The sequence below is a fragment of the Lissotriton vulgaris genome, chromosome 1_1 (genome assembly GCF_964263255.1).
Source record: "Lissotriton vulgaris chromosome 1_1, aLisVul1.2, whole genome shotgun sequence".
Lineage (NCBI taxonomy): Eukaryota > Metazoa > Chordata > Amphibia > Caudata > Salamandridae > Lissotriton > Lissotriton vulgaris.
The window spans coordinates 543,133,220-543,153,618 of NC_141685.1; the positions used below are offsets into that span (position 1 = coordinate 543,133,220).

The window sequence follows — 20,399 nt, forward strand, 5'->3', positions numbered from 1 at the left end:
CTGTTTTAGTTCACGATGGCTGTATTCCTCTAGCTTTTCCATTTGGAACTTCTCAGTTGATCCGCTCTCTTTAGTCGACATTGTTGTTCGTTGTGGGGTGAGCTACTCTCTGTACGTTATGCGGTGATTCGGATCGCGCCGCTGGCCACCAATGTTAGACGGACCGGGAGGGTCGGCCGAGATTACGGGGAGAGGTCTCCAGGGAGAGCCGTCTCCAACGACTGTACAGATAAGTAACTTCCCCCCCACAGACGGACACCACACAAGATTGAAGGTTAACGAGACTTTATATGCACTTCTTAGGTTACGATGATATAATACAAGGAGGTCTGGACTCAGGGGTCCCCTCGGTTCTGATCTCTGGTTGAGGAAAAGGGTAGCGGGACAGTCTTAGTTACCAATGAGTTCAATAGCTCTCAATCCTCGAGCTCGGCGTGGTTGCTGATCGGGCCGTGGAGGAGCCAAGCAGGTCCCGAGATGGATGAAGGGTGGTCGACGGGCCGTGGAGAAGCCAAGCAGGTCCCGAGATGGATGAAGGATGGTCGACGGGCCGTGGAGAAGCCAAGCAGGTCCCGATGCAGATGACAGTTACAACGGTCCGCGGCCTCGCCAGCAGATCCGGACGACGGTGAAGGATGAAGGTTACGACGGCTGTGGCAGCGCCACCAGGCAGGATGATGGTGCACAGGACAGAGCTACGGCAGCGCCAGTAGTCCGTCCAGGATGAGTTCTTCTTTCGTCTCTCGACTCCAAGATACAACTGCCTTCCTGTTCTGGAGCTGCCCCAGTTATAGGGCTGGCGTGCTTTGATGTCCGGACCCTCGCACTTGGAGGTCGGGAGGTCCGGGATGAGGGAGCCCAGACACCCAGCAGGGGGGTGGAGCCAGCGCCCGGGGAGGCGATGGGCGAGCGGCACTGGCCGGGGGAGAACCATCGACACCTCTTTCTCCCATTGACTGGCCAAGTAGCTCGCTCACCTCCTGGGTGGAGGGTGGTGCCGGAATGTCTGAGGCCGGGCTAGGCCCAGGGTTGAGGTCGATCGGGGGCCAGGCGGCCTCGTGGCGAAGTGTCCAAGATGGCGGCCCGGGCTGGGCGCGTGGGTCGGCCGTGGATCGGACCCACGAGGTTATCATGCTCGGGGGCAGGTGTCCCTGAGGGGACGTAGGACGTGCAATGGTGGGGTGTGGTGCTTGTATGACTGGCTCGGGCTTGGTCGAGCCGGGGGAGAGCGGCCCGTCACGTGGCCTGTCCAACACCTCCCTGGCTTCTGGATCACACACCTAGTTGTCTGTGAGTGTGCCTGTGTCTCTGACTGAGTTAAACAGTCGGATGAGGATGGGCTCCAGTGTGGAGCCTAATTTAGTTTAGAAGGTCTTGGGAAATACTTTAAGCCCTGGGGCCTTGCCCGGCTGGAGTTTCAAAATGGCTACGAGGAATTATTCTGCTTGGATAACTGCTTCTAGGTATTGTGATTTTGGAGGGGAGTAGGCTCATGCTGATGCTTTGGAAAGGTATGCAAGTGCATCTGCCCCTCCTATCTCTTCCGCCGTGTAGAGTGTAGTATAGAAGTGTTTGAAGGCATTTGCACTGTCTGTAGTAATACTCTGGGTATCTCTCTACTTTAATTCTAAAATTCTGCTTTCATGAATTTTGGCACTTCACTTAAAAGCAGGGAAATGTCACGCTTTATTGCCTACTGTGTAGTATTTTTATCTAGGGCGTACAAGTGCATATTAAGGTATGTCATAGTCTTGTGCTTTTTAGTTGTTTCCTAGTTAGTAACATATACACTCGCTGTTCTGGTTCTGTGTATTTCTCTCTCCTAGTTTTCTTAAGGCCGGATGCGATCACCAGTAAGATCCCTTGCACTACAGCTTTCAGTGTCCCATAAGTGTGATGTATACTTCTGGAGTATCATTTATGCACATACATTGTTGTATGGTGGCTCAAATTTCTGTTAGCATAGTCATAAGTTAGGAGTTGGTCGTTAAGTCTCCACTTATGGGCGTGGTATGTTCGATTAGGGGGGAGGGTTCTAAAGGTAAATCGTATAGGGGAGTGGTACAATATTGCTGCAACTCCTATCATGGTCTGGGTGGTTGCGGCATGGATTTGGGGTTCCGCCAAAAAGTAATCAAGCATAGCATTGGTCTGATGGAAAGCTGAGAAGTAAGAGTTGGAGCGGTGTTCATCAGACGTCTGCCAGCCCTACTTACATTAGACATTTTAGTCGGTTAGCCAATAGTGCTCCGGTTTGTCCCTGTCTTTGTGTAGATCGGTCTAGTTGGGAGTGTGGTACTAGGATAAAGTCCTCCCCAATGCCCTAGTATGTTGCAATCTGCCTGTGTAAGGAGTTGGCTGATGGGGTCACTGATAAATTGCTCCTGATGCTCATTAGGAGCTTATAGGGTGGCCAGTATGAACATGTATGTGCCTAGGAACACTTGGAGTGCTAACAGTCTTCCTGGGATCTCTGTCTGGACCCAGAGGACTTGCCCCCGGAATTTGTGTGCAAGGAGAATGTCCACCCCAGCCTTTTTGCTGGGCTCTGAGGAGTCTTAGACTTTGCTTTTTTAGCGAGTTTACCCCCAGACCTTTTGCTTTTTGCCTCTTGTTTTTTATCTTGTTTTTGTTGGTTTTATGACTCTGGGCACTTTATCACTGAATAGCAGAGGTAAAAATGCATGTGCTTTCCATGTAAATTGTGTTTATTATTATTGTTATTATTAGGTAATTTTATAAAGCGCGCAGCTGCCCCAGCAAAGGGGCGTCCCGGCGCTAGAGGCAAAAGCAGAGGTAGCAGAGTTATTAACAGGGGAACAAAAAAGTTTTAATGGCCTTACGGAAAGGGAACAAACCATCCAGATGGCGGATCTGAGCAGGAAGGGAGTTCCACAGCCTCGCGGCCAAATGACAGAAAGACCTCCCCCCGGCTCTAGCACGTTTCACCCAGGGGACCACAGCCAACAGCTGCTCTGCTGAACATAATTGGCGGTTGGGAACGTATGGGGTCAGCAGTTTAGATAGAATTTCTGGGGAAGAAAATTTGAAGATTTTAAACGCTAAGCAAAGTGCTTTAAATTCAATCCTTTTTTGCACGGGCAGCCAATGGAGTCGCCTGATGGTGCCCGATGTAGAACAAAATCTAGGGAACCCAAGCAAGACCCGTGCAGCAGCTTTTTGAACTCTCTGGAAGCGGTGCACATCCACCTTATTAGCCCCTAACAGAAGGGAATTCGCATAGTCTATGCGCGAGAGGATAGTAGCCTGAACCATCAGCTGGCGTGTGGCAGGATCAAAAAATCCAAGGATGGGCCTAAGGCCGCGTTAGAGACCGAAACAAGTGCCAGCCAACTTTTTTGTGTGTTCCTGGAACCCAAGAGTGGAATCCAGCCAGATCCCCAGATTTTTTACCACTGGCTTCGGGGTTGGAGCATTACCCATAGATGTCGGCCACCACTGAGTGCTCCAAAGGTCCTTGTTTCTACCCACCAACAGCACCTCAGCTTTACTAGCATTAAGTTGTAAACAGTTAGTGGTCATCCACTCAGCAATCACCTCAAGCCCAGTCCGAAACTGCGCAGGTCCATGGACACCGCCATCTGAGAGGGCTACCACCAGTTGTGTGTCGTCGGCATATGACGCCAAGGTCAAGCCAACTTCACGCGCTACTCTCGCCAAAGACTGGACATAGAGGTTAAACAGGCAGGGGCTCAAGGCTGAGCCTTGAGGAACCCCTTGCTTGCTAAGATGGACATGGGAAAGAAAAGGGTGATCTGTGACCTGAAACGCCCTGTCTGCAAGAAAGGAACGAAACCAGTCCAGGGCCAGGCCCGCTACCCCAGCCTCCTCCAGGCGGCGCAGTAGGATCTGATGGGAGACGGTATCAAACGCAGCGCTGAGATCAAGCAAGATCAGCGCCGCGGTTTGACCCTCATCCAAGATAGACCGCAGATGTTCGCATACCACCAGGAGTGCGGTCTCGGTACTATGTCCGGGGCGGAAACCCGTCTGAGAGGGATCCAGAATGCTATTGCTGTTCAAAAAGCTCGAGAGGATGTTGTTGGTGTGGGCCTCCGCCACTTTGGCGACCCAGGGCAGGAGAGTTATCAGCCTGAAATGTTCAGGTTTAGTGGGGTCAAGGGGGATTTTTTCAGCAGGGGGACCACCCTGGCTAGTTTTCAAGATTGTGGTACCACAGCCGAGATAAAAGAGGAGTTGATCACTTGGCATAAAGGGTCGAGAAGGACCGGAAAACAGTCCCTGACGAGATACGGCCGCATAGGGTCTAAAGGAGATCCTGATTTGACCCTACTACTTAGAGCAAGAAGCTCATCCTCCGTAATGGTGGGAATAGCCGATAAAGTGTTAATAGGCAGAGGAACCGGGGTGGCTACCTGATCTGTAGGGCAGCTGGGGAAAGATTTGTAGATGGTATCCACATTCAGGACAAAGAATTTGGCCAGCACTTCACACTGCTCGCCTGATGTGAATGTATGGGAAGGGTTTTTTTTCCTATTTTTAAAATCACTAAAAATGTAAAAATTTATTAGGGTTTTTACTAGCCTTAATTTAATCCGTGAGGTAAGCAGACCGTGACAAATGTATCGCTTTGTGGTAGGCTTTAATCCCGTCCTGGTACCTTTTTTTTCCCTCTGGGTCGTAATTCTTTCTCCAGACCCGCTCAAGTTTTTTACAGGCACTACGCATGCTAGCCAGGGAATCATTATACCAGGGATTAGATCTAGTACAGCTACCAACAGGCTGCTTCACCGGGATGAGGGAGTCTAAAGCACATATGAGCCATTCACAGAATGTTTTATAGGCCTGTTCAGGATCCGTGCTTAGTGTTGGAGGGCAGGCCTCTAGGGCGGCGAGAAGCTCCTTCAACCTAAGCTCATGCCAGCAACGTCTAAGCGTAGATTTAAAATTGACTTTACCGATTGGTGTTTCCATGATTGGCTTATTTGATTTACTACTAAGTCCCTAGTACAGTGCACCGTGGGTGCTCGGGCCTGTAAATCAAATGCTGCTAGTGGGCCTGCAGCACTGATTGTGCCACCCACACAGGCAGCCTTTCAAAGGTTTCTCAGACCTGCCACTGCAGTGTCTGCATGCAGTTTTTACTGCCATGACGACCTGGCAAGTGCACCCACTTGCCAGGCCCAAACTTTCCCTTTTCTTACATGTAAAGCACCCCTCATGTAGGCCCAAGGTACCCCCCCAACGCGGCTGCTTGCACTGTGACCTTTCTGCACCATAACGAGCACAGCCCTGATTTGCACCTCAGCCTTGGTCTCACCGACGCCACTGGACAACCATCACCGAGCCGCTGCCTGCACTGCGACCTGAGGGCACCGCATGTCACACCTGCGACACTGGCGCTACTGATTTCAAACTTAAGGAGTTTGCCCTGCAACACGTGTGACTTCAAGGGCCCGACGACTCATGCATTGACTTCCGTAACTACTGCCTGCTGATGCCGCTCCTCCAGAGCTCACCGCAAGGTCCGACGCCCTGTATCTACAAAGGTATTGTTTTACGGGTCTCCTCGACACCGTAGCTGGCCTGTGACGCCTATTGGGATTTGTTGATTACAACGCTGTGATAGCCCCGGACGGAGCTATTGACTTCAAGGAACTATATACAAAGTGCTTGACGTACCATTTTATATAATCTTTTTCTGTGTTGAGTGGGACCCCTGTATTTCTAATGTTCAAGTGGCAGGACATATTCTCCAGGTTTTCCAGATGTTTATAGGGAAAGATTCTGCCCCAGGAGTTATGATAAGGCATATGCAGTAATAAAAAACAAGCACTGGTGTTGCCAATAGGTCTCGCAGTAGGAAAGTTGGAGCAATTGGTTTTGTAAATGACTAAGCCCTTTATGTTTTTAAAATGAAAACAAAAATAAAAGGCATTGTTATTTGAAATTGTAATAGCTCCAACTTTCCTACTACGAGACCTATTGGCAACGCCAGTGCTTGTTATGCAATGCTATGTTTTGCTATGCTTTGCAATGCTATGTTTTATGTATGCTACATTTTGTTGTGTTTTGTTATGCTATGCTATGTTTTGTTGTGTTTTGCTGTTTTGCTATGCTATGTTTTGTTATGCTATGCTGTGTTTTGTTTTGCTATGTTTGTTGTGTTTTGTTATGCTATGCTATGTTTTGTTATACTATGCTATATTTTGTTATGCTATGCTTTGTTGTGTTTTGCTATGCTATGTTTTGTTTTGTTATGCTATGTTTTGTTTTGCTAGCCTATGCTTTGTTTTGGTATGCTATGCTATGTTTTGCTATCCTATGCTTTTTTTTGTTATGCTATGCTATGCTGTGTTTTGTTATGCTGTGCTATGTTTTGTTATGATATGCTTGTGAGGGTGTGTGAGTGTGTTTGAGGGTGAGTAGGGTGAGGGGGTGTAAGGGTGAGGGGGTGTGTGGGTGAGGGTGTGTGTGGGTGAGGGTGTGTGTGGGTGAGGGTGTGTGAGGATGAGGGGGTGTGAGGGTGTGTGAGGGTGAGGGTTTGTGAGTGAGAGTGAGGGGTGTGAGGGTGTGGGGTGTGAGGGTGAGTGAGGGTGTGTGATAGTGAGGGTGAGGGGGTGTGAGGGTGAGGATGAGGGGGTGTGAGGGTGAGTGAGTGAGGTGGTGTGAGGGTGAGTGAGAGTGAGGTGGTGTGAGGGTGAGGAGGTGTGTGAGGGTGAGGGGCTGTGAGGGTGTGTGGGGGTGTGAGGGGGTGAGGGTGAGTGAGGGTGAGAGGGTGAGTGATGGTGAGAGGGTGTTGAGGGTGAGGGGGTGAGGGTATGAGGATGAGGGTGTGAGGGTGAGTTAGGGGGTGTGAGGGTGAGTGAGGGGGTGTGAGGGTGAGTGAGGGGTGTGAGGGTGAGTGAGGGGGTGTGAGGGTGAGGGGGTGAGAGGGTGTGAGGGTGAGTGTTACTATGCTAGATGGGGGCATTTGTGCATGTTACCTGCAAACATAGAATGTCCTCCTGGGTATAGGTACAGTACAGTACAGTGAATGAATGATTGATTGAATTAATAAATACATGTTTTTGTTTCAATTAATGCAAATTGTTATGAAAGCCGTACACAATGTATCCCGTGGGGAATGTTATTAGTTCATAGTTAAAACCCCAAAATGTCATTTCATTTGGATGATCTAGAAATACTATGATTCAACTAGAAATAATAAAACCATTAAGAATTGATATATGGCCACAATCTTTAACTTTCCGACTGCCTTTAGACTAGTAGTGGGTCTTTGCTTATGATTCCATGAATTTGTCGTGCAAATGTTGCTAACCGTGCCAGTTCCGCCGGGGTCTCCAAATAGAGTGTTGTATCATTTTTTGAAATCACAATGCACCCTTTGGCCAGGCCTGCTCCACAATACAGAACATTCTTGATAAAGGCCTAGATTAGGACACGGCCGGTGAGCCTTTACGTGTTCCATGTTTCAGATGCGGGCTTCCAAAAACTAAAAAATATATAATTCGTAATCGTGCACGTTGCTTAATTTATGCTAATTATGTTTTCTTGTAATTTCTCGATAAGTCATGTAATTACTCATCTTTGGTTGGACACTTTCAAAGTACGCAATTGTAACAAAACCATATGTCAACCTGGCACTCAACTTTGCTAAATATAAGGTGGACAGCCTGAGAGGGCGCTTTAGTTTAGTTGCTCGTTACTGTTACAAACAAGGCCGGGAAACTGAAAGTACGGCCGACCTGCGGCCGGCCATGACTAATTAGGAGAGGAGAAGCCCTTTGATGTGCTGGGCTGGCCATCTAAGTTCAAAATAGACGCATGCAACCCATTCAGAAAATGTATCGTAGGAGATAAATCATGTCGAAAAAAATCCAGCCCAGCGAAGGAAGAGCTTCTAGTGATAAATAAAGCAGGGTATTTAATAAAGAAACATTTAAGTAGCATGCAAAGCGTTTGAAATAGACTTGCTCGTTACTGTTACAAACAAGGCCGGGAAACTGAAAGTACGACCGGCGGCCGGCCATGAATAATTAGGGGAGGAGAAGCCCTTTGATGTGCTGGGCTGGCCCTGAATGCGCGTGCTTGTTTGCTCACGTGATTCGCGTGAACTTCTTGAAAACCATGGGGCTGAAAGCCCTTGGTTTGACGATGATTTTGGCCACTTGAATTCTTGTTCCCTCAATGCGCTTGTGCGCATTGTAGGTCACGAGACCTAAAAACCTCTTCTACTTCATATATATATATATATATATATATTAATAAAATATAATATAGTAATTTTGAGCCCAACTATTTGCTAATTGGAAGGAGGCCCGACGTAAGATTTATTTCCAAGTAAATCTCTGAGCATCTGAGTCACTGGACTCGGCTGCCATCATAGGCTCTCTGTGATCCAAATAGCCTCGAGATTAGTGGAGTTTGTGGTGCAGGGGACCTCAGTGCTCTAAAATACTATTTAAAATGTTGATTCTTGACAGAAATCAAGAGATTAGGGAAATTATTTTGATTATCAGACGTTTATGTAGAACAACATTTGTGTGACTTGCTGTTGTTGAAATGTCGATCTAGTTGGTAAATGCAATTTTCCTGTGTTCATTAAAGCTTTACAGTTGGTTGCTTATTTTTTGAAAGATTTAAACTAGCAGACTTTGTCATACTTTGTAAAGCCTAATACAGCAGGTCGGTAAATGTTATTTCAGAAATTTGACTAACGGGAGCATTTGACATTTTTTTCAGTATCATACTCTCCTCACATTAGCAGTGTGTATTGCTTGGTTTGTTTTGTACTTTAAAGTGCATTTCTTTGCTTATAGGTGGCGACAGACAAGGTTACAGAAAAGTTGAGTTCTACTCTCTCATGGGTGAAGAACACAGTATCGCATACTGTCAGTCAAATGGCCAGTCAGGTGGCAAGTCCACCTGCTTCATTACACACTACATCCTCGTCTACCACTCAGTCGACACCAGCAGTTTCTCCAACTTCCCCATCACAGCTGAGTCCAGATGAAGTTGAGCTTTTAGCAAAATTAGAGGAGCAAAATAGGTAAGTTAAAAATAATGTATTTATTTACTTTGTTGTGAATTCTAGAACCCAATTATTTTTGTGTGACGTACACGTGTTATAAATCATTCACTCTGTTTTGTACACAGATGCTCAAAATATTTTTTGTTTTAGTTGAACAAGTGCATGGTCCAATAACTAGTTTCATATGCTTTTCACAAAGCAGATTTATTACCATAGGGAATGTTCATTGATGTCATGCACCTTCTTCGATATAGAGAGACACAACTCCCAACATTAATGTTTTGAATATTTGTTCTGCACAATGCAAAGGTAGAGTACAAATGACCATTCTCTCTGTAGTAGTTTTTCTTGGGCAGACCCCAAGTGGAGCATAGCGCTTCCCTTTATGACATTCAACTTAGATCCTCTATTAAACATAGTTCAAAGTATTATACTCCCTTCCAATGTAACCCTCTTCTCTAATTTGATTTTATGGTTATTGCCATTGGCTTAGTCAGATAGGCCAGTGTTTATGTTGAAGACTTTATAACATTTTACATGCATGTTTCAGGTTTTTATTGGTTTGCCAGAGGGCGTTTCTGGTCTGGAATAATACATATGTCTGTTTCTTATTTTGTTTGATTCGTGATATACTACTTCTCTGCAAAGATATGGACGTACAACCCGTGTCCTACAACGGGTAAGACGTTGAGTGGTGAGCCACCCTTGTTTAAAGACAAAGTTGCAGGAAGGGTATTGGCAGAACCGGTAATTGTGGGATTTTAGGCATATGCTGAAATATTGCAAAAGAGACCCAAGTGACAGAGTAGATTGGAAAGAATGCCTGGTTGAGGGATAGTGAGGCATATTAGTAACTGAGCCAAAGGGTAAACACATAATCAAAACCCATTCAAGGAGCATACCAAAGACAGCAATTTTGGGCCCACCTATGACAGACACGTAGACCAGTTAATGCTACTTATATGGGGAAACAATTAAGAAGAATTAAACAGGACAGGATTAGATCTAACTTTTGGTGGAAGGGAACGTGAGAGCACTGACTACAATCTAAAACCTGATGGGAAAGGCTGCTTAACAGCCTAAGTGGCCGTTTGGCAGCATTAACAATTCATGCAAGTGACAGATTGCAGCTCTCTAGATATAAACACTGCTCAGGAGTCTTGCACATAAACTGTGGAACGATCAAACCAACAGTGTCGACTGTAGTAAGAGGAGAATGGGAAATCGAGGCAATTAAACAAAGGCTATAATACTGTGCTTGGCTCATTTAAACAACACATTTAAGACGATATGACAGATTCTTGTAAAACTGAATTTCACCATCATCAGTAGATGCAGTTGCTCCATAGCACTGCTCCGGCTACATTGCAATGCAGATTTACTAAAATGCTAGAAGTAAATTTCACAACAATGACAAAATACAGTGAATATAATGGAGACCAAACACTAGAGGAAAGAGAAAAATGCTTGGTGTCATTAAGTGAATTGAAGCAGGCATAAAAGACAAACTTTTGGAATAGATCAACTCAGTAAAAAAGAGTTGGCAAAAGACTAGCTAAACCACAGCTTGGAAACAGGCAGAATAGGTTTAGATGGTTGAGAACTTCTACCTAATTCACCAATAAGCTAATTTACTTGATTGAGATAAACAGGGCCTTGGGATCAAACTGTACATCCACTAAGTATAGGAGATCTGTCTACTACGATCTTTAGGTATTTGAATAATATCACCAACCAAGATTAACCCCTTGGCTGTTCAAGCGAGAGCTTGAGCACTTCCACAAATATTTCTACTGACCTTGTTTGACAAGAAAAGGGTTAGGGTAAGAAGATAATGCGTTTCTAGTAAAGAATGAGACTTTTTCGGTCTGGCATCTCTGGAGAGGTATGAGGTGCCATCTGGAACTACTACAGTGGCATAAGAAAGAGAGAAACCATAAATGTCTTTCTTGACCATGCTGCTTTTCTAGGTGGTAGGGAAGGGCAGATGAGAACGAGGGGTACGGACAAGTGGAACCTGAATGAAACACACCTTGCTGGTACACCCACATCAAGGCAAAGCTGCAAGGCTGATTCCCATCAAAATCAAAATCAGTAAACATCCTGTTTTGAGGACTAAACCCTCCTTATAACCAAATGAGTAATTCCGCTTAACCAAAGGATGCTTGTGTTTATTGCTTGTGTTTATGTAAATATAGGAGATAAACATTGGTCGAAAGCTAAAGAGCTTATTAAGCAGGCACTTTCCCACACAGTCCTTCAATACAGAAAGAAAACAGCAGAGGCAAGTCTGATCTCCTTTCAAAAACTGCAGATAAACTATTTGGTGAAAATTACAGCTATAATGGGTGAATGTAAGCTCACTAGCAAACTACAAACCATCCAGAACTCGGGAGCCAGACTCATCCTGAACCTCCCACACCAAACTCCCTCAACACCACACCTCACTGAATTCCCGACTCAAACAACACGCTAATTTCAAACTCCTCACTCACACATTCAAGGCACCATTTAATTTAAAACTCTTTCCGATTTCACATCATTGTTGAAACTTCCCACCTTCTGAAGGTGTTGTTTGTTTTGTATAGTTTTCAGGGGAACTACTTTGTCCAAACTCTCCAAACGCTAGAGGTTTTAGCAGCCATTCAGCTGACGGCGCTACAGAACAGGATGTGGTCAATGCATGTGTATGCTCTGTGTATTTTGGGGTCGGGTGTAAGAGTAAAGCTCTTCATCCTTTGTGGCTAACTTGCTGGCCTATGGCATGCAATGTGGAGAGTGGCCATGTAGCAATCGAGCTATGTGTGAGGTTAAATAGATGGATCGGTTCAGTTAGAATATGAGCATGTAAATGTTCTCCTCCACAAATAGGCTCCTATATCATCTCTCAAAAGCATCTTTATTCTACATTCTACAAGGATAATTGTGATCTTTGACACCTTCCATGCATATTTTAAGCATTTGGATTGCTCTAACTTCATAGAATGGAAAGTAGCCATTTCATCCCCAAAACCTTCAATTTGCCTATTCACCCCACCATTCTCTCATCTCAAAATGTCCTACCTTGCCTTTTCCTTAGCCAAAGCCTCCTCAGTTCTGGATATCAGCTGTCTCTTATCTTCGTTCATTGTTACACCACCTTGAAGAAAACTGATCATGTACCTCTTCTTGCTATCACCTCCCGTCCTCCTTACACCTCCTGTTATTGAGGTAAGTTAGTATCCTTTGAGACACACCCTCACTTTACCGTACTCCAGGAAGTGGCAATTAGCATGCACTCTTAAGCACATACATCAGTGCTTGATGCTCCAGGAAAACAGTTAAGATGGTGATATTATGGGTACCCTGGCAAATGTTTTCTGTGATGCCAGCTCATAACAACTGGAGTCAGTACACATTCTAAGTGTCTTCATACTAAAACCATCCCTTTTTGCCTTGTTGATGTTATACCTTTTAGCTATTTCTAGTCTTTGCTTCCCGTCCCAATCGCAGTCTTCTACTTTTGTTCCTCTGAGGAAGTCCAATAATAGTGTCCTCCTTCCAGTGAGGAGATGTGAAATATTTGTTATTATCTGCAAGGCTGTGCCAAAAAGAAAACCAATCTGTAGCAATCAATGTCACTGTTTTTCTCTACAGCCTGATGAAGGGCCATGAACAGTGGAACCTTATTACCTCAATGTTGCAGTGGAGATTGTCTTCTGTCATTTTAAATATTTATTTCTTTGAGGGGGACCAAGAATTTATTTCCAGAATGCCTGACGGCAAATGATCCTTTTCTTATGTCCGGGGCAATATGATACACTTTTGCAATTTCAAAAGATGGACCCATTTTTTTTTAAACCAACTTTATTGCTTTTTATATGTCATACAGTTGATCCGCTGATTGCGGTAAAGTAAACACCAAGCATGGTCTCTTTAGTGCATCACATTGCATATCTTGCATATTCCTAAAATCATGAGTTCCATCTGTCGCATTTTGGACTGGTAAGTATTCTGCAGACAGCCCTGAGTGCCCCCCCCAACCCCCCTTGCCCAACAATAAAACTGATCCCTGCCCCTACACTTAATTAGGGCTAGTATTTACACAATTCCTCGAAGCCTCTTCCCACTTTCAGCATGTGGATCAAAAAGCAAAAGCTCATAAACACCCTTGAGAGATTTTAATCCTCTTCCGGAAAGAGACACTTTCATTCTCTTCTCGAAATCTATCGGGCACAAATTCGACCTACTCGGACTTATGTGACCAGATATATTCCTACTAATAGATGGCATTATCTGAATACATGCAAAGGTAACTTACTACATAAAGTACTGCTACGGAGCCAAGCTACACCGGTTCAAATACTTTGTTTAGTGCTTTTTTAAAAGCTTTGGCCAACATAATTAGATGGGAATTTAAGCTTCTGCACGCAGAAGGCGGCTCTTAAAGACCTTAATAAAACATTAAAGTTTTATGTCTGGAACAAATGTATACACTTTTAACAGAAAATTTAAGATAGCCTTAGAGTACTTCCAATGTACCGAAAGTATCCCACAATCCTGGTCTCCAGCACACTTGAAGCTATTTCTAAAAAATGTTACTCCTCGATTAAGCTATGATCTCGATATGGCACATTGCTCCCAACTATCCCACTATAAGTCTTTTGTATCTACTATTGAGTTTAAGATTCACCAAAAGTACGTGAGATATACTCCAGAACATAGTATTCAGCGAAGCATTATTATGCTTCTCTTAGGGATATTACCTCTAAAGGCTTATACAAAGAGCTGGAGTGACACAGGTGAAAACACAGCAGTCTGTGATAAATGTAATAGAGGAGTCCAGGACTTAACCCATGTATTTTATTCCTGTTCTAATAATGTGGCGGTAGAGGCCGGGAATCGTTTCTTAAAACCCATATGTTTCAGATCTAATCTTTCTACTACCAATGTCTTATCGAAATCTCCACCAAATGAAATTGTTTGTTATAATATGTATACATTTGTGAAATCTTTTTTACCTATATTTTAAAAGGAAAGGTGTATCAACATGTTTATAGTTGAATTTTATATAACTTATATGATATATGTATTTACTTCAATTTGTTGATCTCTGTGGAGGTCTAAATCAATAAAATTGAAACGAGTGACGTTCATGTACGACATATTTTCTCTGCAGGCATGCTATTTGTTGTTAGAGCTGTGAGGACCCAGTCCCTTTCTCCCTCCCTTGCATGTAGATTTTGCCATGTCTTCTCCATACCCTCAAATATTCTCCCCCTACTGGTGTAGATCACATTTCATCATGGCTACATTACAACTTTGTATGAGGTTATATTTCTTATCTGATATTCTTTTTTTCAATCCACCCTGAATTACTATGAAACTTCTCATCATACTGTACCCCTATATTAACTGGTCCTCCTGTTTTGGGCAGCCAATATTCATTTTTTTTAAAAGCAGAGAGTCTAATCATTTGATCTCTAATAGAAAGTGAGTCATTCTGTTGCAGCAGCTGGATTGAATTATCCATTACAAATGAGAAATTTAAATCTGTATATTTTATAAAACCACTAATATCCCCCCCTTTTTTAACCGTAGGTGAAGCCTAAGCTAGAGATTTCCCGTCCATTATTGTATAGATCTCAGATTTTATTTATCTTGCTTGAGTTAGTCTGGAGTCGTGAGGCCTCAGTGTTTCACTGTTTAAAAGTCCAAACAGAGCAAGATTATGTATGTTGTACAACCATGGGAGAGTAAGCAGAAAATTAAAACAATAGGCTGTGTTGGAATGATTCGTTATAAAGAAAGCATATCATTTTATTCCATGTAATATAAAACCCTAAAGGTACCTCTAAGGGATTATAGGAGCTACTACGGTGAGAAGACAAACCAGTGGCTCTGTGGGCTAAACTTAATCGCTAATTTTTAGAAATATAGGTTCAACTTCAAGTCGCATATTGATAAATAAAACTTCAAAAAGTCACCTTTCAGGAATCGGCAGGAAATAGTGTTGGAAAAATAAGTTGGTGAACTAGTTGAAGAAAAGACAAGGTTAACATCCCAGCAAAGACTTCAGGGGCGTTTTTGTTTGGACGAATGACATGCGGAACCATCTGCTAACTGGCGATTTTCACTAGCAAGTCATTCCTGTCAGGTGTTGCTTTGTATTAGGAAATGGAAGATGCAAATTTAGTGTATGTGCGCTCCACTAGACTAGTGAAAGCCACCTTCTTTATTTATTTTTGTAATTTTTTTTAAATTTATTTAAGGTTTTTGTGGAGCGCGTAGTAACCCGTGAGCATCCCAGCGCTAGAACCTAGACAGTCAGGAGGGAGCAGTAGAAAAGAAGACGGAAAGATCAGGGGAAAAGGAAAGTTTTCAGTGCTTTTCTAAAAAGAAGGAGATTTGGTTCTGTTCTCAGTTTCCGGGGAAGAGTATTCCAGTGCTTCGCTGTATTTACAGAAAAGCGGCGTCCCCCAGACCGGGCTTTTTTCACTCTATGTACTGTGATGAAATTCTCGTGGTCCGACCGGAGTGACCTGGTAGCTTTGTAGGGAGTGATAAAGTTTTTGAGGATGGGGGGACCTTTAAAGCACTGAGAGTACTTATGTTTATGATCAGCACTAAGGACGCTCTTACCTGATTATTTTCCTTGTCTTTTCTGGTCCACACATGTCAGTGATTCACTTTCTTTGATTTTTGTAGATTTAGTTGACTTTTTAGGATAATACTCTAAAGAATGTATCTTGGTAGGTCCTTTTCCTAACAAATCTGCATTCTTTATTTCAAGTCTGTTTTATTTTCAGGCAGTAGCACACACCATAGGTCCATTTTAACACAGCGTTAAGCCTACAACCCTAAGCAGGGCTGGCCGTGAGGGAATGCAGCATTGGAGCCTAAGGGCTCATGAAGAAAGGCAGAGTGATACACAGCGTTGTGCCTACAACCCCACTGGGGCCGGCCGCGTTCCGTGTGTTGGGTGTATTGTCGTATGAACATGTAAAAAACCAGGACCCCTAAAAACTATGTCGAGGGTCAAGTGGGGGACTAGCCCCGTACCAAAAGGTAGCTCAACAGGGCCCAACAATTATAGGAACGAGAGAGAGATGAGGGAGAGAGAAAAAAAAGGGGGGGGAGAAGAGGAGGGGAAAGTGAAGTTAGAAGGGAGAAAAGAGCACAGCGAGAGGGAAAGCAGGGTGCGACGGGAGGGGGGCCGACGGAAGAGGGTCCGCGGCTACTACCACATCTCCAGGGGTCTACTGTGTCAGTCTACCGGGATCAGAAGCGGCAATGGCATCCTCAAAGAGATGCAGTGTTCTGAGCCTGGTAGGCATGTGGCACGCATGCTCTACTGTGCAAAGATTTTGGACTAAGGGCTGCCAAACTGCCTTGAAGTGCGTGTCGCGTGCCTGCAAGCGAGCTGTAAAAAGCTCCATCGTGATGACATACCAGAGCCTCACAAACCATGCTGCTATTGGGGGGGGCTTCATTTCTCTTCCAATATAGGGCTATAAGCTGCTTAGCCGCTCCCAGCATCTGAAGCGTCAAGATCCAATCGCTTCGGGTGAGCGCCTTCAGGCCTGCAGGTTTGATGCCTAGGTGGATTGTACTCGTGGCTTCAGGCAGTGGAAACCCCAATACCCCTTTGATATGGCTAAGGACCTCCTTCCAAAAGATGTTCAACAATGTGCAGGCCCACCAGATATTAATAAAATCCCCAGGGGCAGACTGGCACCTCCAGCACAGGGGGGAGGACGTGGGGCAACATCCTGTGAAGACGTTGAGGTGTATAATACCATTGAGTCAGGCGCTTATAGGCATTCTCCCTCTGTGGGATGGTCCGGTACACCTTAGGAATGTCTCGTCAAAGTCTATCCCACTGCGAAGGCTCAATGTCTGTGCCGGACGCCAGCTGCCATTGTTGCTGGTAAGGGTGGGAGGGCGCAGTCGGCGGGTGCTGCAGGATCTTGTAAATCTGAGATATCAGCCCTTTTGATCCCCCGAGAGAGCGTACTAATCTCTCAAAGGGAGTAAAGTCGTGGGTGGCCGCCTGGTATATGTCCCCCGCAGACGCCCAATTCCGCAGCTTAGTGTGCTGCATTCTCTCTTCCGGTGGCATGCGAAATTCCTCCCTACACTGGTCAAAGGTCTTGAACGCGCCCCCCTCATACAGGTCGCAGATTACCCTGCAATTCCCTTGTGTCCATTGGTCAAAGGCGCGGGTTCAGTGGGCCGGCGGGAAGAGCGGATTCCCCGCTATCAGGGTATGTGGAGAGGGAAACGTGGTAAGGCCCCTAGAGACAGCTATGGTGTCCCATATCCCTAGGACAGTTCTCGTAGGTACTGCTATGTATGCGCTCTTAGAACGTGCCTCCCGGTGCAGCCATGCGAGATCCCAGACGGTTCACCCCGTCACCACTCGGTCCATATGCAGCCATCCCTTCTCGCTCTCCCGCACCCCCACTCCACCACAAAGCGGAGGTGCGAGGCCCAGTAATAGTCCACTAGGTTAGGACAAATCTGCATTCTTGTGTTGCTCTGTGTTGAACTACTGTGAAAGGTCTAAAGTCGATCCAAAGTTGTGCCTCCCTCAGACTTAATATCTGACACTCTGGAGTTAAATTTTCTCTGAAATCTGAAAACCGAGTCTGCCAAATTCAAATCATAGATATCTGAGAATCTGGGAGCGCTAATCTGACAAGGGAAGCAAAATACATTCATGAAAGTGGATATAAGTAAGGAAGAAGCCATAGTCTGCAAGAATAAAGTATTTCTTAAATGAATGACTGAGACAGTATTTTGGATCAAGTTACAATTTATGGAGGAACCGCCCAGCAGAAAATATGGGGTGTCCCACGTTTGCAGGTCCACAGGACCTGTTGTCTAATCAGACAGAACTGTATAAATATGAGTCTAGGGAAAACTAGTGCGGATTTGGCGACAGGTATACAGTTGGGATACCTTGTAATGATTATATATAGGTCGTCAAAAATCATTAAAGAACATGAACAAGCATAGAAAACATTAGAGAATATTGCTAGTAAAGGGTGACACTGATATAAACTAATGCGAATACAAATAAGATTCTGGTAGAAAAAGATACAATTTTATTCTTTTGATAAAAATTCAAATTTAAAACATGTAGTGAAATTAAAAACAGCAGTAAAAACAATCATGAATAATACAAAACACAATATTTTACATAAAAACAAAGCTCAATTGAATACAAGATTTCAAGAATCGAAGGTTTTTAGGTCGACGCGGCATTTCGGTTTTTCTGTATGAGACCCCTTCCTCAGGACCGATTCTTTATATAAATTTCTAATCTTTTGTTTCTGTTGTATTCCACTCTTATCAATTCAGTGGGATAGTTTCTAAGCCCCAGTCTAATACGTTCTGTTGGCCTTGGGTAAAATATATTCAAGGTGGATTATCTTTTTCTTTTGAATAATAGGCTATTCCATACTGTGCAAGGGAGCCACCGTTATGGTCTTCAATATAGCGGTACCCACTTGTTATGGTTGCAAACCGCTGCAGTAGGCTGCTCCTAATGTGGGACAGGTCCAGGTAGTTATGAAGATTGTCCTCCTGTTTCTGTTTTCAAGATACTCCGTGCTCGTTATAAATTGATACGGCCTCCCTGCTCCTCGTCACAGCGTCGCCCGTTCTCCTCTTCGTGTGGAAATACGACCGCCCAGCATACACTCTTCGTATTTGATTTTGGAAGGAGTGGAAAATGGGGGTAAAATATGCGAAAAAGAGTGCAGAAATTGCCTTACGAATCAATTGCCCAATTATATTTTCAACCCCGCTAGAAAGTGTTGAGAGGCATTGAGAGGGATTCTGTCAGTCAGTGCAAAGAAGCAGTACGAGGTTGCTGAATGGTCATTTTCTAGAGAATTGTCACAGGGCAGGAAGTAATTAGTGGGCAATATCCACAGTAATCAAAATCAAAAGAAAAAGAAAAAAAGTACTGTGGTACTCCAGGGACTTTGCTGACTACATAAATAGTGTACAAGGCCTAGTCAACGTAAGTGCAATGTGAGAGGCATTCTCTTTCTGTGGCATTCTTCAGTTTGCGCAACATCTGACCCAAGGGCAACCAGTCCTTTTCAGGACCTACAATGGTAGTGGATTTTCATTTGTACCAGTTACTCCTGTGAGCTCAAGTAAGCATCATGTATTTTTACCCTACCAGAGCAGTATGCTTTGATCACTTAATATAGACTTTCTCTAGGGTCAACTGTGACTTTTAGCTTTGTTCTTTCTCTTGCATACATCTGTGGTAGTTAATTATCTTGTCTGAGATAACTTACTGTCCAGATTCACATACAATTCTGTTGTGCTGGAAGACGTTCCTCCTTCTACTATGTTGCAGAGATATATCATGCCTTTTTGGTGGGAGTCATGTTCTCCACACCAACAAGGTAGGATGTTTTGGGAATTACAGGCATGAAGTTGGGAATTTGGAGCTAGACCATATGCTTCTATGCCCAGTTTTTCCTCCTTGGTTCCTTGGCAGACCTTAGCCTTTTAGGAAATACTTCTTTGCATCTCCCAACATTTCTCAATAGGTCTCCTAGCTACTGAAAACACCTCTTGCCAAGTCATTTTCTTGTCTAGGGGAAGACTGGCCGAACATGGGCACTTATACTGTGAGGAGGAAGATGATAAAAAAGGATGGCAAAGACCAAATAAATGAGAGCGGATTCTCTGTTAAACATGCCATCCAGTTGGAGACACGCATCTTAACGAAGTTTAGAAAAAAGCCTCCTCCTTATCCTTTTTTTCCCCAGCTGTTTATCATAAGTTCTGGGTTACAAAGATCTTTGACCGAGAACCTCTTGAGTTAGTGGTTAGGTCTTCCCTCAACAAAGGTAAGAAACCCTTTTCCACTTGCTTCATTAACAAATACCGCAGAGCACAAAATTCTATCAGGTGAGTTTCTAAATCATTCAAAAGATGAAATCCTGTTCCAATATAGTAGCTATGATAACAGCCCCTGAGCTCCATACTTTGTCTCTTTGCCAGCAGTCAGTATAAAATGGTGCTTTTGTTGATTCTGGAGACAGTCAGTGTCCAAAAATTTAACAGACACATTGGCTCTCATGTCAATGTTTGTCTCATGCTCCACCTGCCTTAGCTGTTCACTTCTGTGAGAGGTCACAATCCTTTTTCATAGAAAGAACCTATTAGCCTCTTGCAAAGGCATGATTCTTCAGCAACAAAAAATGAACTGTAATAATAAAGCCATAAGTGATCTTCATATTAATTCTTCTAAACCACATGTTCTTTTCCAAGAAGCATAGGCCTTTGGAGGCTGCCAGACATTTCAGCCAAAGCCTTCATCTAGATTGCCACTTTCATCATTTAATTAAGAGAAGGTATGACTTTTTTGTAG

The 20,399-nt window shown here is 44.2% G+C and overlaps 1 protein-coding gene across 4 annotated transcripts in view; it reads left to right on the forward strand.

Annotated features, from left to right (window-relative positions):
- Window positions 1-20,399, forward strand: part of EVI5 (ecotropic viral integration site 5) — a 1,064,947-nt gene that overhangs the window by 206,302 nt on the left and 838,246 nt on the right. For all 4 annotated transcript variants that reach the window (XM_086953930.1, XM_086953933.1, XM_086953929.1 and 1 more), the window contains exon 2: window positions 8,805-9,034. In XM_086953930.1, the coding sequence (XP_086810056.1) occupies window positions 8,886-9,034 (149 nt within the window). In that variant the 5' untranslated portion in view covers window positions 8,805-8,885. The remainder of the gene's footprint in view (window positions 1-8,804; window positions 9,035-20,399) is intronic.